Source organism: Ipomoea nil, unplaced genomic scaffold (assembly GCF_001879475.1).
Source record: "Ipomoea nil cultivar Tokyo-kokei standard unplaced genomic scaffold, Asagao_1.1 scaffold3321, whole genome shotgun sequence".
In the NCBI taxonomy this organism is placed as follows: Eukaryota; Viridiplantae; Streptophyta; class Magnoliopsida; order Solanales; family Convolvulaceae; genus Ipomoea; species Ipomoea nil.
This window is the reverse complement of record NW_017619749.1, coordinates 5,966,781-5,979,314: the sequence shown is the minus strand read 5'-3', so window position 1 is coordinate 5,979,314 and position 12,534 is coordinate 5,966,781. Positions and strand designations below refer to the sequence as shown.

At 35.2% G+C, this 12,534-nt stretch overlaps 2 protein-coding genes across 4 annotated transcripts; one reads left to right on the top strand and one right to left on the bottom strand.

The window, feature by feature from the left end:
* Positions 1 to 2,041: 2,041 nt before the first annotated feature.
* Positions 2,042 to 4,677, bottom strand: LOC109170188 (30S ribosomal protein S17-like). Of its 3 annotated transcripts, none has more exons than XM_019319179.1 (3): positions 4,387 to 4,677; positions 3,252 to 3,479; positions 2,042 to 2,299 (listed from the first exon to the last, which is right to left on the bottom strand). In XM_019319179.1, the coding sequence occupies exons 1-2, from the start codon at positions 4,546 to 4,548 to the stop codon at positions 3,291 to 3,293; spliced, it is 351 nt and encodes a 116-aa protein (XP_019174724.1). In that variant the 5' UTR covers positions 4,549 to 4,677; the 3' UTR covers positions 2,042 to 2,299; positions 3,252 to 3,290. The 3 variants fall into 3 exon arrangements, with proteins under 3 accessions (XP_019174724.1, XP_019174722.1, XP_019174723.1); XM_019319177.1 differs by having other exon boundaries at positions 2,042 to 2,319; positions 3,290 to 3,479; XM_019319178.1 differs by having other exon boundaries at positions 3,290 to 3,479.
* A 1,752-nt stretch (positions 4,678 to 6,429) lies between these two features.
* LOC109170187 (chloroplast envelope membrane protein) lies at positions 6,430 to 12,534 on the top strand. Its single transcript, XM_019319176.1, has 7 exons — positions 6,430 to 7,331; positions 8,391 to 8,476; positions 9,191 to 9,364; positions 9,598 to 9,712; positions 10,962 to 11,059; positions 11,437 to 11,572; positions 12,022 to 12,534. The coding sequence occupies exons 1-7, from the start codon at positions 6,693 to 6,695 to the stop codon at positions 12,088 to 12,090; spliced, it is 1,317 nt and encodes a 438-aa protein (XP_019174721.1). The 5' UTR covers positions 6,430 to 6,692; the 3' UTR covers positions 12,091 to 12,534.

Sequence of the window (12,534 nt, the reverse complement as noted above, 5' to 3'; positions counted from 1 at the left end):
TATAATTAATTATACTACTTATAGTAAAGGAAATATATTCTTTAAATGTATAAGGCCACTTTTCTTTTCTTTTCTTTTTTCAAATACAAAATACAAATTTATTTAACTTATTAAGGCATTCATTTGATATTCATGATTTAGAACTTTTAAAACTTTAATATAATATCATTTGAAATTCATGATTTAAAGTTTACAAAACATTTATGCAATGCCTACAAATTAATGCATGATAGAAGCCCAAATGCAAGTCTACTAATTCAAAGCTACGCCTTATTTAGAAGGACAGTTGTGGTGGTGAGAGTGGTTCATCATGTTTTAAATTTTAATAAATTCTGAAAACGATTATATGACAAAAGAGTATTGAAGTGGTTAGTGTGCTTCAAGAGCGTCAGGCAAACTATCATCTACCTATGTTCAGCAGAATAGTGTATCATATCATCAACCATAAAAAAAATAGTTAGGTGTTGCTAATTGGACTCACTAGTGTATTCATGCCCCAAAGGCATCAAGAAGTTTGTTCTCATTGATGCTTGACAGAAGTGTGGCATTGACCATGAAAACTACATTGTGTAAGATAAGTAAGTTCACTAGTGCATATATTCATGCTCTAATGTCCAAATCCATATTGTGACAAAACAGTTCGTGAATAAGGTTGGACACTTGGTGGATGATCATTTCCACACATGCTTGATACTTTGTGCATTGGTCCTTAGAATTTGTGCACCCTTCAGGGGAAAAAATGATGCAAATGTAATGGGATAAACAAAACTACACATCCAAGGGCCTTGTGGTCTAATTGCACTAAGTTGCTCCCTCATGTGGGAACTTGAGAGATTGTGGGTTCGAGTCTCATACTCTTTGTGCTTACAGATACTGCATTGTAACAGAGTTAGTAATACTAAAAACAAAAAAAAAAAAAAAAAAAAAAACAAAAACAAAAACAAAACTACACATAAATATGTTTCATTGATAGTCAATGTCCATAGTGACAATATTTATAAATAGGGCGGATGACATTGTTAAAACAAACTTTATATCATCTCTATTTATATGATATTTAATTATTTATAAATATTTTTTATTTTATTTAGATCAATTTTAAGTAATTTTTAGTGAATGTAATCAACTTTTCATTATATGCCACTTGCCACTGTCAATCTAATGATATAAAGTATATACCCTGTACTTTGGTTATGCTGAGTCTAGAATGCTGGCAAATACAATATTTTGAAAACATTAGTTCTACACATACTAATTGATTTGTATCGGCCCATAAGCAGCTTGTAAGTTTTAACTACTTTCCTGCCCTTGTTAGTTGTAATAACATTGAGTTTTATCTAGATAACATGCATGAATCGGCTACTCTTTTGATAATGATGTGTGGGAAGAAATTCGAAATCTCAAGAAATGCCTCGTTATGATGTTTGCAAAGCAAGAGAAGGATATTGTGTTCCTTGAAATTGTTATGGGGTTGGCAAAGCAAAGGGGCGTCAATGTTTAGTTGAATGCATTCCTCTACGGCAAGAAGTTGCAAAACACGTACATATCTATTTCAAGAATGTTTGACTTTAAAACTATCCTTTCATTTATGCTCTAACGGCCTATTTACTTTGGGGTCACTGATGGGATGAGTTTTTAAGTAGTATTTCTTGTAGGTTTGTGAAACTTGCCAACCTTTAGTTTTATATTGGAGTAGAAATTGGAATTCTGAAAGCATGGCTGTTGCAAGTTTGGCACGGGATTGGGAGCCTTTTAGAATTGTATGATTTGTAATGTCTCAATATAAGCCTCAGTTCAGATTCCCTTGCATGTATAATGTATTGCAGGAATGTATTAGCATGTTAACATTCTTGCACCAATTGATTTCATTTTACTATTCTGGCACTATTGCCATATTTCCTTATGAGGGTACAGGCAAATGAAACAACCAACCAGATTATAATTAAAATATTTAAAAAAAATTGTTATTTTTCACAAGAAAAAACTCTTTCACGTTCATTAGCTAATAGTATAAAAGAAAAAAAAAATGTTCGGCAACTCATTGAAAAAAACAATGAAACATGGGCAAAAAAATGCCGTAAAAATCTTACTATCCAAATTCCGAACTAAACTACATATCTGAAACAACTTTTCATAATTATAATTCAGCATTGGAATCTAGAAATACAATTTGTAACAAAGAATGCATTCCCCAGAGTACAAGTTTGGATTTTATTGATATTCAAAAGAGATGTTTTGTGATCTTCCCTTCAATACTTGATGCAATTGTGTGGTTCTTTGGACCTTGGCACCTTGCTACCTGGCTGCATAAGTATATACCTGGCAAACAACAAGACAATAGAAACCATACCAGCTTAGAGGCTTCCCATTTCATAGGGAAAATATGACAAATCTCAGAGAGCTGCACTATCAATCTCATACTAATTTCAAGGCAATTCAGTAATCTAATATTCTAATCCAAGGGCATAACTTCATGGCATACACTGGATGCAAAGCTTCAACATTCCTCCAGTTAATGACTTATTTTTGACAAGTATCATGAGTAACTTTACTGAAAAAATACGGCAGCAAACTTGGTTACTTGGGGCTACAACTTACAACAGGCTATATAGGGGGTCAAATTTGAATAGATCAACTGCATAAGCTCTTTCATACCACGATTAGACTCATCATGTAGTTCACAGCTTCAGGACAATAATTTAATTGAGATATCAATGGGATTAGAGCTAACACTCAGATTTGATTTTAATTTATTAGAGCTTTCTTATTCATTGGCTATGCCAGTTTTAAGGCATAAAAATAAAAGGTTATGCCATATCATAAATGTTACCCCATATGACCCAGTGTGCTTCTACCCTGCATAATGTAGGGTTAGTGTTTCCAGAGTCTGGACTAATAACCTACTGGCCAACAGTCTGCCCTGCAGTAATAAAGATGCATGACCGTATAGAGAAACTACTACAAAGCTAATAAATAGTATTTCTAATTACCTTGGGGCCAAGAAAAACCTAGTTTTCACAATTGAGATTTACTGTCATACACTACGCAGTAAATTTGGTCCTACATTTAACGAGTCAGCTAGCATAGAAACAGCATAGAAACACCCATACAGATTAGCAAAATGCCTGATAACAAGTAAAAACAAACTATTCTAGCATAGTAGTTCCTATAAAATGACATAAAAGGGAGGTATTAACCTAGAAACCAAATATACAAATGGAAAATCATGTTTGACTCCAGAGCATCAGAACCTGGCATGACACACATTAGACAATAAGCTTAGTCAGACCTTAGGTTGAAGATGGAGCTGAAACACCAGGTTTTCTCTTTGAATTATCATTGGCAGATACTTCAGTCTTCATGTTTGCCTTTGCCAAGGTTTCCGCAGATGGAGGCACGTAGATTCTTGCTCTCTTCAAAATTTCAGAAACAATCCAGTGCTTATTCTTGCTCAATGGTCTGGAAGGATCCAATTTGACCTGAAGTTGCAGTTGCATGTAAAGGTGTTACCTTTTTCCATAGACTAAAACATCTACTTATGGATGCATCAAGTATGATATTAGGAATTTAGGAGTGGTTGAAAACACAAATGAAAACAAGGGCTTAACTTATTGCTGTGGTTTCATAAAATGAAACAAAGAAACACAGATTAGAGTGGTCCTTCAATAACTCAATTACTTTTGCACACTCCACATAACAAAGGCAAAGTAAATAGTTGACGTAAATCAATGAAAATTTCGTAGATATTAGTAGCTGCATCTAAGACACAAAGTAATAACAAATTTATAAACAAAGCAACCACATCATATCAATAGAAATCAAAACAATCTCCAAATCTCAACTCCTAAGAAACATATTAAAAGAAAATGCAATTACATCCTCCAGCAAGAAACAATAGGAATATAAAATCCATCATCTGATTTTTTGCATGCGATTGTTCTCAAATGTAGCAATTGAGAGTTTTCATGGACAATAATATATTTGTCCTCTACTTTCCAGGTTCTTTTACAAGCAGATTTGGTATTTCTCCAATACACAATGGATGGGGACAAAGTGGAGATCATTTTTCCAAAAATATTGATTTAAATCTGTCACTACTTTCCAGGTTCTTTTACAAGCAGATTTGGTATTTCTCCAATACACAATGGATGGGGACAAAGTGGAGATCATTTTTCCAAAAATATTGATTTAAATCTGTCACAACAAAAGGAATTTTTAACAAATGGCGATCTTGTCACTCAAAAATAGGCAATGACACTACGAATTTGAGCCAATTTCAATGTGTATTCTTAGTAGATAAGCAGGAAACTGGTTAAAATAAGTACCAAAAAACGAGTCATTGAATCAGTAATATATATGATGAAGGTTTTACAGAAAAGTACGTACGCGGTCGCCGATGTTACACTCGTCCTTCTCGTCGTGCGCCATGAACTTGGAAGTGCGCTTGACGTAACGGTTGTAGACCTTGTTATGGAAGAGACGGTCCACCGCCACCACCACCGACTTCTGCATCTTATTCGACACTACCGTCCCCACCACCGGCTTCATCTTTTCTGTTCACTTAAAACCCTATAAAACCCTAGCTTAGCGCCCTGCTAAATGTTAAACCCCTCCGGCTTCCACACCCTCACGGCGGCACCTGCTTATGTCCTGAGCACAAAACGACGTAGTTTGACTGCCTTGCTTCTATTTATACGCAATATTTCAGTAGGAGTTAATTACTCCGTATTTTCTCACCAGCACTTTTCCCTTTTCTAATGTTTTTTTTCCTCTCTTTTTTTATTAAAATTTTTCCCCTCTCTCTTTTTTTTTTTTTTTTTTTTTTTTTTTAATTAAATTTGTCAAAAAACTAATAATAACAATGCAATTGAATCATTCAACATTTGAATTATAAAAATAAAAATAAAAAATTGACTCAATAAATAGTTGCATTTTTTTTATAATTTGAATTTTATGCTTTTATTATTTTTTCATCTTTATCTTTATTATTTTTAATAAATAACTTCCTTTACCCTCCCAATTAAAACAATAACATCCTCCTTCATATTCATTCGAACCATTGGGACCACTTTGATGGTTACAAAATGAGCTCCAATAGGTTATTTATACTTATTCCACCTCTTCAACACGGAAGGCGGAAGGTGTATACCTATTTGATTGTATGACTATGATTATATCTCTAAAATCTTTCATAAAATTATCTACAACTATATGAGTTTTGTAATGTTTTATAAGATTATATAAATCTCTACACTAAAGGCCTATTGATCACCACTATCCATCATTCGCACTTGTCGTTGAAGAAAAATAGACAACCATATGGGTCGCCTTATCGTCAGAGAAACGACTTATACCAACTTCTTAATGTGAGAAGACAACCATCTAGGTCGCTTCTCACGAAAGGCGATCACTAGGCCGCCTTATCCAATGAGGGGCGGCCTAGATCGCCTTCTCACGTGAATAGGTGACCCAACCTTCACCATCAGAGAAGACAAAAGCGACCGGTGATTGTTCGAAGTTGTTAGTTGTAGGTATTTATCCCTATAGCATCACATGAACCTAATAGGGAATTACTATTACAAATCACTAATTGAGTTTTGGGCTTTAATACACCAAAATATAATATTTATGAACTTAATTGCATTTTTTAAAAGTTTAGAGAGACTTAATTGAATAAAATTTATGAGTTTATTTAGGTCAGGTTTGGTAAATGGCCATTAGTTGTTAGCTGATTGGATTAATTAGAGGGTATAACTAGATGATAGCATTAGCTGATTGTAGAAAGATGTTTGGTAAATTAGCTGTTAGTTGATAGTTGTTTGATATAATTTATTTTCTTAAAAAACTAATTGAAAAAGTTGCTTTGAACAACTTTTTGAATTTTAACTTTATGAAGTTGATTTTTTTTAACAAAATCAAACAATTAATAGTGGTCAAATAAGCCAAAATTATCTAATAGGCTAATATTTTACCAATGGCCTTAACCTTTTTCCCGATTATGTTCAATACCGCTCTTGAGACTCAAACATATAACATTCCATTTAGAAGAGTCATTTCATGCCGCTAGACCACAAGGTGAGCGACATTTTTTCCTTACTTATTTGTGTTTAAAATAAATTTCATAATTAATTTAAATAATCTCGTATAATAATTTTGCTCTCAAAAAAAATAAAAATCTCGTATAGTAATTAGTACAAACAAAACTGGTGAAGTATTATTAAATTTTAGAGTTAATTCATTAAAACATCCACATTTGGTCTATTGTGGCATAAAAAGAATTAGAAGTAAACTACCACCTATTAAAAAGAATTAACTCTAAATTTGGGAGAAGATAATTAACTCTAAATTTTATTTATCAAGGTAAGAAAAACATTATTTCCATCGGTTAAAAATTAAAATATTACGTTGCAAACAGAAGAGAATCATAATTTGACGAATGTCTGACGCACTTTGAAGAACAGGGTTTATCCCAACAGAATCGAATCCATACCGTTATCCACTAAGCCACCCTCCGCTTTTGGCTTCCACCCAAAATTGTCTCCATTCTGCACCCAAACCGTGAACCCAACTCCCACACTCTGCAGTCTACTGAATCGAAATTTGGTCCTGTTCCAACGGCATGCATTTCTTGAATTTTGTTGTAAAACACTGATGAGGATGCTGGAAAATGTGGAGCTGTGTACGTTTTTTTAATGAGCACTTCAATACTCTTCTGCCCGAATCCCATCTCTCTGAAGCGACCCACTTCCGGTAATTACTTGTTCCTTGGCGGGTCATCGCCATTCAGTGGTTCCGAGGTCCAATTGACCCATTGCCGGAGTTGGAAGAGAAGGTTCCGGAAGTTAATTCCCCATGTCAAGAAAAGGAATTCTAAGAAGAGCAGGGGTAGGAAGAGTTGGTGGCAGAAGTTCTTCGACGAGGAAGGGAACTGGTTTGGTTTGAAGGACGATGAAATGCTGGATGAGGTGGAAATAGAGGAGGGATTGAGCGGCGGCGGGGAGGAGCTGTCGGAGGATGAGAAGTTTGAGGCCTGGAAAAGACGAGCGGAGGCCATTATAGAGTTGAGGGAAGCGCAGGAGGATATTAGGAACGAGGAGAATAGGAGGTGGGAGGACTGGCTTGTGGACCCCACTGCTATTGATCTTGGCAATGGTTCTTCGTGGGTACGGAGCTCCAATGGAAATCCCGAAGAGGGCGCTGTGGGGGACGATCTCAGTGACTTAATTCCTGTGAGGGGATTGGTTAAATCAATGAGGGATATGGTGCTTGGCAGGGAAGAAGATGACATTTTGTATGAGGATCGCATATTTCAGTATGCCTCCTTCAATTCGGTAACTGCATTTTTCCTTAGTGTTGTGTTCAATCTTTTACTTCCATGTCTTTTTGTCTTTTGAGTGACAAGGAAAACCCGCAACCATTATTTGGTAGGGTGTGCAATGGACAATGGTAAACCCCGCCACTTGAGCCTAGTCGGCAAAGGACCATAAGGTAAACTAGGTTGTCCATAGCTGATCGGCTCAAACGAATAAGGTCAATAGGTCGCTCCCGCTGGGAGTCGAACTTGTAATCTTGGTTACCAAGTCTGTAATAGGCCACTCTTGCTAGGAGTCGAAATTATAACCTAAACAGCTTTGGCTGGGGTTGCCCCTTACTTCCATGTTGTTATCACTATTCTTATGCCGTGTGATCTTAAATTAGAGTACTTTCACACTCAATGTATCATGGATGATATAACATATTTCTTTCCTATATACAATACTCCATGTGACTAGGAATCAGATATTTGTATTGGAATCCATATGTAACCCAGATTCTTATACTAGCAACAGAAAAGAACGGCAGCAGATTAAAGAGGCCATACTGCTGTATGCTCATGATTAGGAATTCTGTAATATCCATTTCACTAAGATTATGAGTGTCTTGAAATGAAAAAAAGAATCTTACTTTATATATAGGCTCATATCAATCCAACAACATTAGATATTATAAACAGTATCATATTGCTAAAGTAAAAGGATTTGCAAAATAAGTTTCTCTTGGTTAGTTTCGTCTGTTATGTAACTTGACAGATAGTAGAAAGCATAATTGGAAAAATGTTCATCTGATGCTCTCTTAGACATTCCATTTGTTGTTTTTATTTTCAATGACAAATAATTCCATCGATTTGTCATAATTTTGCATATTACACATTTCTCAGTAGAACAAGATCCTGAATCTGCTATTGTATATAGCATGGTAGGTCAATTTGCCTTGATAAAATTTTATTTTCATTTTTAACAAGGCTTTTTTTGTTTTTTGTTTTTTTTTTTTTTAAATAAAGTATTATTCCTCATACCATTGCTAGGATGACACTAAATTATGTATGATATGTACTTCCTTTCTTGTTGCAGGCTAAGTTTTTGGCAGTGTTGATTATTATTCCATGGGCCTTGGATTTTTTAGTTCATGACTATGTTCTTATGCCCTTTCTGGACAGGTGATCCTTTTCTTATTGCATTCATACAAAATTCTGAATTTCAGATCTTTTGCTTCCAAAATTTGCTTGACAAATGGTTTTACTGGTCGGGGAAAGAAAGGGATCCTAAGTAACTTGTTTTGTAATACTTAAAATATGTATCCATTTATGTGTGTTCTTATTCTTGAACCTCTCTTGTTATTTTCCAGCTATCTGTTTCCTTAAGGATGTATCTGAATGTTGTCCACTCACCTTGAATGCTAATTCAAAAGATAGTTCCATAAAGATATAATGAACAGAACAAATAGTAACCATTATAATGGTAGATTGGTCCATGGTCACTCAATTGGGCTATAATACACATAGGCTAAACCACACTAAAAATTGAATCCAACCAATTAGCTAGTCTAACCCATAGCCTTATAAACTCATATTTTCTGTCTTATTTTATCAATGTGGGACTCTTAACAGTAACTAAGAGACAAAGATGGAACACTGCTCTTTACATTTAAAACCAAGATTTTTCAAGAATATGATACCACATTATCTGTCTATACTTTATCAAATAAGCTTGGTACTTGAGAATGCATAGAATTGGCACGTTACTAATGTTTATTGATTATTGGTACTGTTAATCCTCTTAGAATATTTATGGATGGTTACTACTGTGATTGGAATTCATATGCAAGCATTCTGTAAACTGACTCTCATATATGGTTAATATTTATGGGGAAGGTATGTGAAGACTGTACCACTTGCAGCACAGATGCTTGATGTGAAAACAAGCCAGAAGCGTGAAATGATTAAGGAACTCAAACTTGAGCAAGCACGATATCGTCTTGAGGTCGAGATTGGTAAATCCCCACCTCTTTCTGAGAAGGAGCTTTTCATGGAGCTTCATCAGAAAGCGTAAGTTTTAGAGTGGTCAAATATACTTCAATGGGTAACTTTTAATTACATTTAGCAATGCTCCCTACACATCCTGTTTGTACCTCTGACCTGCCACCATTTTTGTTTTTCTCTGTTATTTTGCTGAGGAAATCTCATAATATCATTAATATGTTGGAGCTAGACCTTTAAATGCCTATGATCTCTTCTTTTATTGCCAATGTTGTTTAACATCTTGGCTGTTGATCTTGCAGGTTAGAAATGCGGGATGAGCGGAGGTTAGAAAATCGCCGAGCATTTGCTAATATATGGTCGGATGCTGTATTTGGCATCTCATTATTCATTCTTTTGTACTTCAATCAGAACAAAGTAAGCTACCATCCCATTCCCTGTAATTTCTTTCTTCTTGGAATAGTTTACGTGTTCATCAATATAGTAGCATTATTTATCTAATATTATATAAATCAAGGGAATGACTTGATCTCTCAATATGTCCAATGTGGTTTATATCAAATTCTCAACTGTAGAAGCACCTCACTGTTATTATATTTAGGATATTACTAAATTGAGATAAGAAAGGCTGCTAAACCCAGATTTAGGAATCATAGAAGTATAAAATGAGGGATATTGTCTCTTGCTTGGTATGTATAAATGTGTTGGCTGTGATTGGATACATATAGACATACATTTGTACTTTTAGGGTGTTTGGTTTGCACATGGAAATCGGAATCGGAATGGGAATCAAATACTTGGTAATTGTAATGAGTTTTGGTGAAAGTATTTTGCATGTTTGGTAGTAGGGTGGAATTGGGATGATTACCAATATTGTTGTTTGGTTATGTATGATCCTATAATGGGAATAAGGGTGTGTTTGGTTGATAGGTTTTGCCCATAGGAATGGGTATGAAAGTGATTGTTATTGTTTGGTTGATAGTTATTAGAACACTACTATGGGTTTTGAATACCCCATCAATTGAAAAACTCATACCCAAATAAAATAAGGGTTTCATTCCCTTATTCATTCTCAAGTACTACAATTAGTAACAATTCCCATTCCACCCTACTACCAAACATGTTAAATACTTTTACTAAAACCCATTACCATTACCAAGTATTTGATACCCATTCTGATTCCGATTCCCATGTGCGAACCAAACACACCCTAAATGTTTTAAAAATACATGAACAAAAAATCAAGACAATTTATTCTAATATATAAAGACATACAAAACACCAATATGAACAAAAAAAAAAAAAAAAAAAAATCTAAAAGCACTAATCCAAACTTAAAAATCAAATTACTAATTAGGAGGAGAATAATGGAATGAAACCCTTATATTTTATTAGGGAATGGGTTTTCTAATTAAGGGGTAATCAAATCCCATAATAGTGTTCTAGAAACCTGTCAACCAAACAATAACAATCACTTTGATTCCCATTCCTGATAGCTAAACCCATGAACCAAACACACCCTTAGTGTCTTTGAGTTATTAGCTGCTTTCTTGTGCCTTTCCTCTCGGATATATAGATGGGAAATGAGTTAAACTGACATTGTGAACTGAACTAATATTTCTTTTTTCTCTTTGACACGTTGATTCTCTGTTGATATGTTTTGCAGGTGTCTTTGCTCAAATTTACAGGTTACAAATTAATAAATAATGTCTCAGATACTGGGAAGGCCCTTCTCATTATTCTCATTACTGATATATTTTTAGGGTAAGCATTTCTTGTCTCATATCTATCATGACAACATGTCGTTAATTGAGTCTGTTACCGAGGTTGAATTATTCCTCGTCTGTTCTCTTGAACTCATGCAAAGTTGCAAACCATGTTGATCTATGTTTCTGGTTGATTATTCGGAGAAAACATGGTTAAGGGCACACTCATTTTTCATTAATGAATTGAATGAATTTATACTCGGCTTTAGAGAAGTTCTGGCGTTATGGTTTTGCAATCTATACTAATTCCAGCTTCCTCTATACATTGGAGGCTGTTTAGAAAATAAATGTTATATTTGCATCTTTTTATTTTAATAATGAGATATAAATTGATTTCAGCTTAACTGTATCAGTTTTTTGTACGAGAATTTTCAGGTATCATTCTGAATCTGGTTGGCAGACTTTGTCAGAGGTAATCGTGGAGCATTATGGGTTTGAGGTTGATCAGGCTGCCATAACGATATTTGTTTGCATTGTTCCAGTTGTCATCGATGCATGCGTGAAGCTTTGGGTATGTTCTGCACCTTCAATCTTTTGGACTTTGGAATTTAGATTTCGCCAAGAGCTAGAAACTGTGGCATGTGGATAAATGATAACTTAACCTTTGGTGATTTTGATACATTATCAGTGGGTAAGATTTAGGCCTTGAAACCCGGGGTGGTAGCTCAGATGTTAAATGAGCTCTCTTTGTGGGGGCGAATTTTGGGGTAACCCGGGTTTGATTCCCCCTGGGCCAGCTCCCAGCCTCTCGGAGCGAACGGGGATTAGTTGGATGGACCTGGACCGTTAAACGGACAGAAAGACCCGGACCACCTCGTGGTTTACACCTAAAAAAGATTTAGGCCTTGAGACGACTACTTGAGTAGCTCATCGAGATCTCTTTTGCTTAGCAATTTAGCTCTTCTTGTTATTGAAGCAACCCGTATTCTAATGCATCATCCCATGGTCTTCGCTTTTCAGTTGTTCAAGTACCTACCAAAGATATCCCCAAAGGTGTCAAATATTTTCCGGGAAATGAAGAGGCATTAGAAGGATTGTTTTCCGATCCTCTCCAGCACCTATTGCAAGAGTTCATCTCCCGTTCTCTCGTTTACACGATTTTCCAACTCGCCATTTTCTTCTCTTGGTCTTGGCTATAGAGGATCCTGGATATGGAACCATGAGTCCATGACCCGAATTTAATTGTCTTGGATATATTCACACATATAGCCATAGTATATCTGGGAATGTATGTATGTATGTATTCCAACAAATTTTGTGGTTCTTGTCATTGATTCCCCAATATATATTCTCAGAGGTCTGGAAAGCTCTCCTTTACCCGTGGAGTTGTTGAAGGCTACAGCTGAAGAAAAGTTGTTGTGCTTGCCAGTTGCCACCCTCTTTTCTTTCTCATTTGTAAAACTATTGCCAGACTTATTGTCAAAACAAAATACTCTTCACAGCAAATTGAATTTAGCATCTATTAGGTAAAAA

Excerpts from the sequence above, each read along its gene's own strand:
- LOC109170188 (XM_019319179.1), bottom strand. The coding sequence starts at position 4,548 with ATGAAGCCGGTGGTGGGGACGGTAGTGTCGAATAAGATGCAGAAGTCG. Across the intron at positions 3,480-4,386 it reads AGTGTAACATCGGCGACCGC|GTCAAATTGGATCCTTCCAG; the intron begins GTACGTACTTTT and ends CTGCAACTTCAG.
- LOC109170187 (XM_019319176.1), top strand. The coding sequence starts at position 6,693 with ATGAGCACTTCAATACTCTTCTGCCCGAATCCCATCTCTCTGAAGCGA. Across the intron at positions 7,332-8,390 it reads AGTATGCCTCCTTCAATTCG|GCTAAGTTTTTGGCAGTGTT; the intron begins GTAACTGCATTT and ends TTCTTGTTGCAG. Across the intron at positions 11,060-11,436 it reads ATTACTGATATATTTTTAGG|GTATCATTCTGAATCTGGTT; the intron begins GTAAGCATTTCT and ends GAGAATTTTCAG.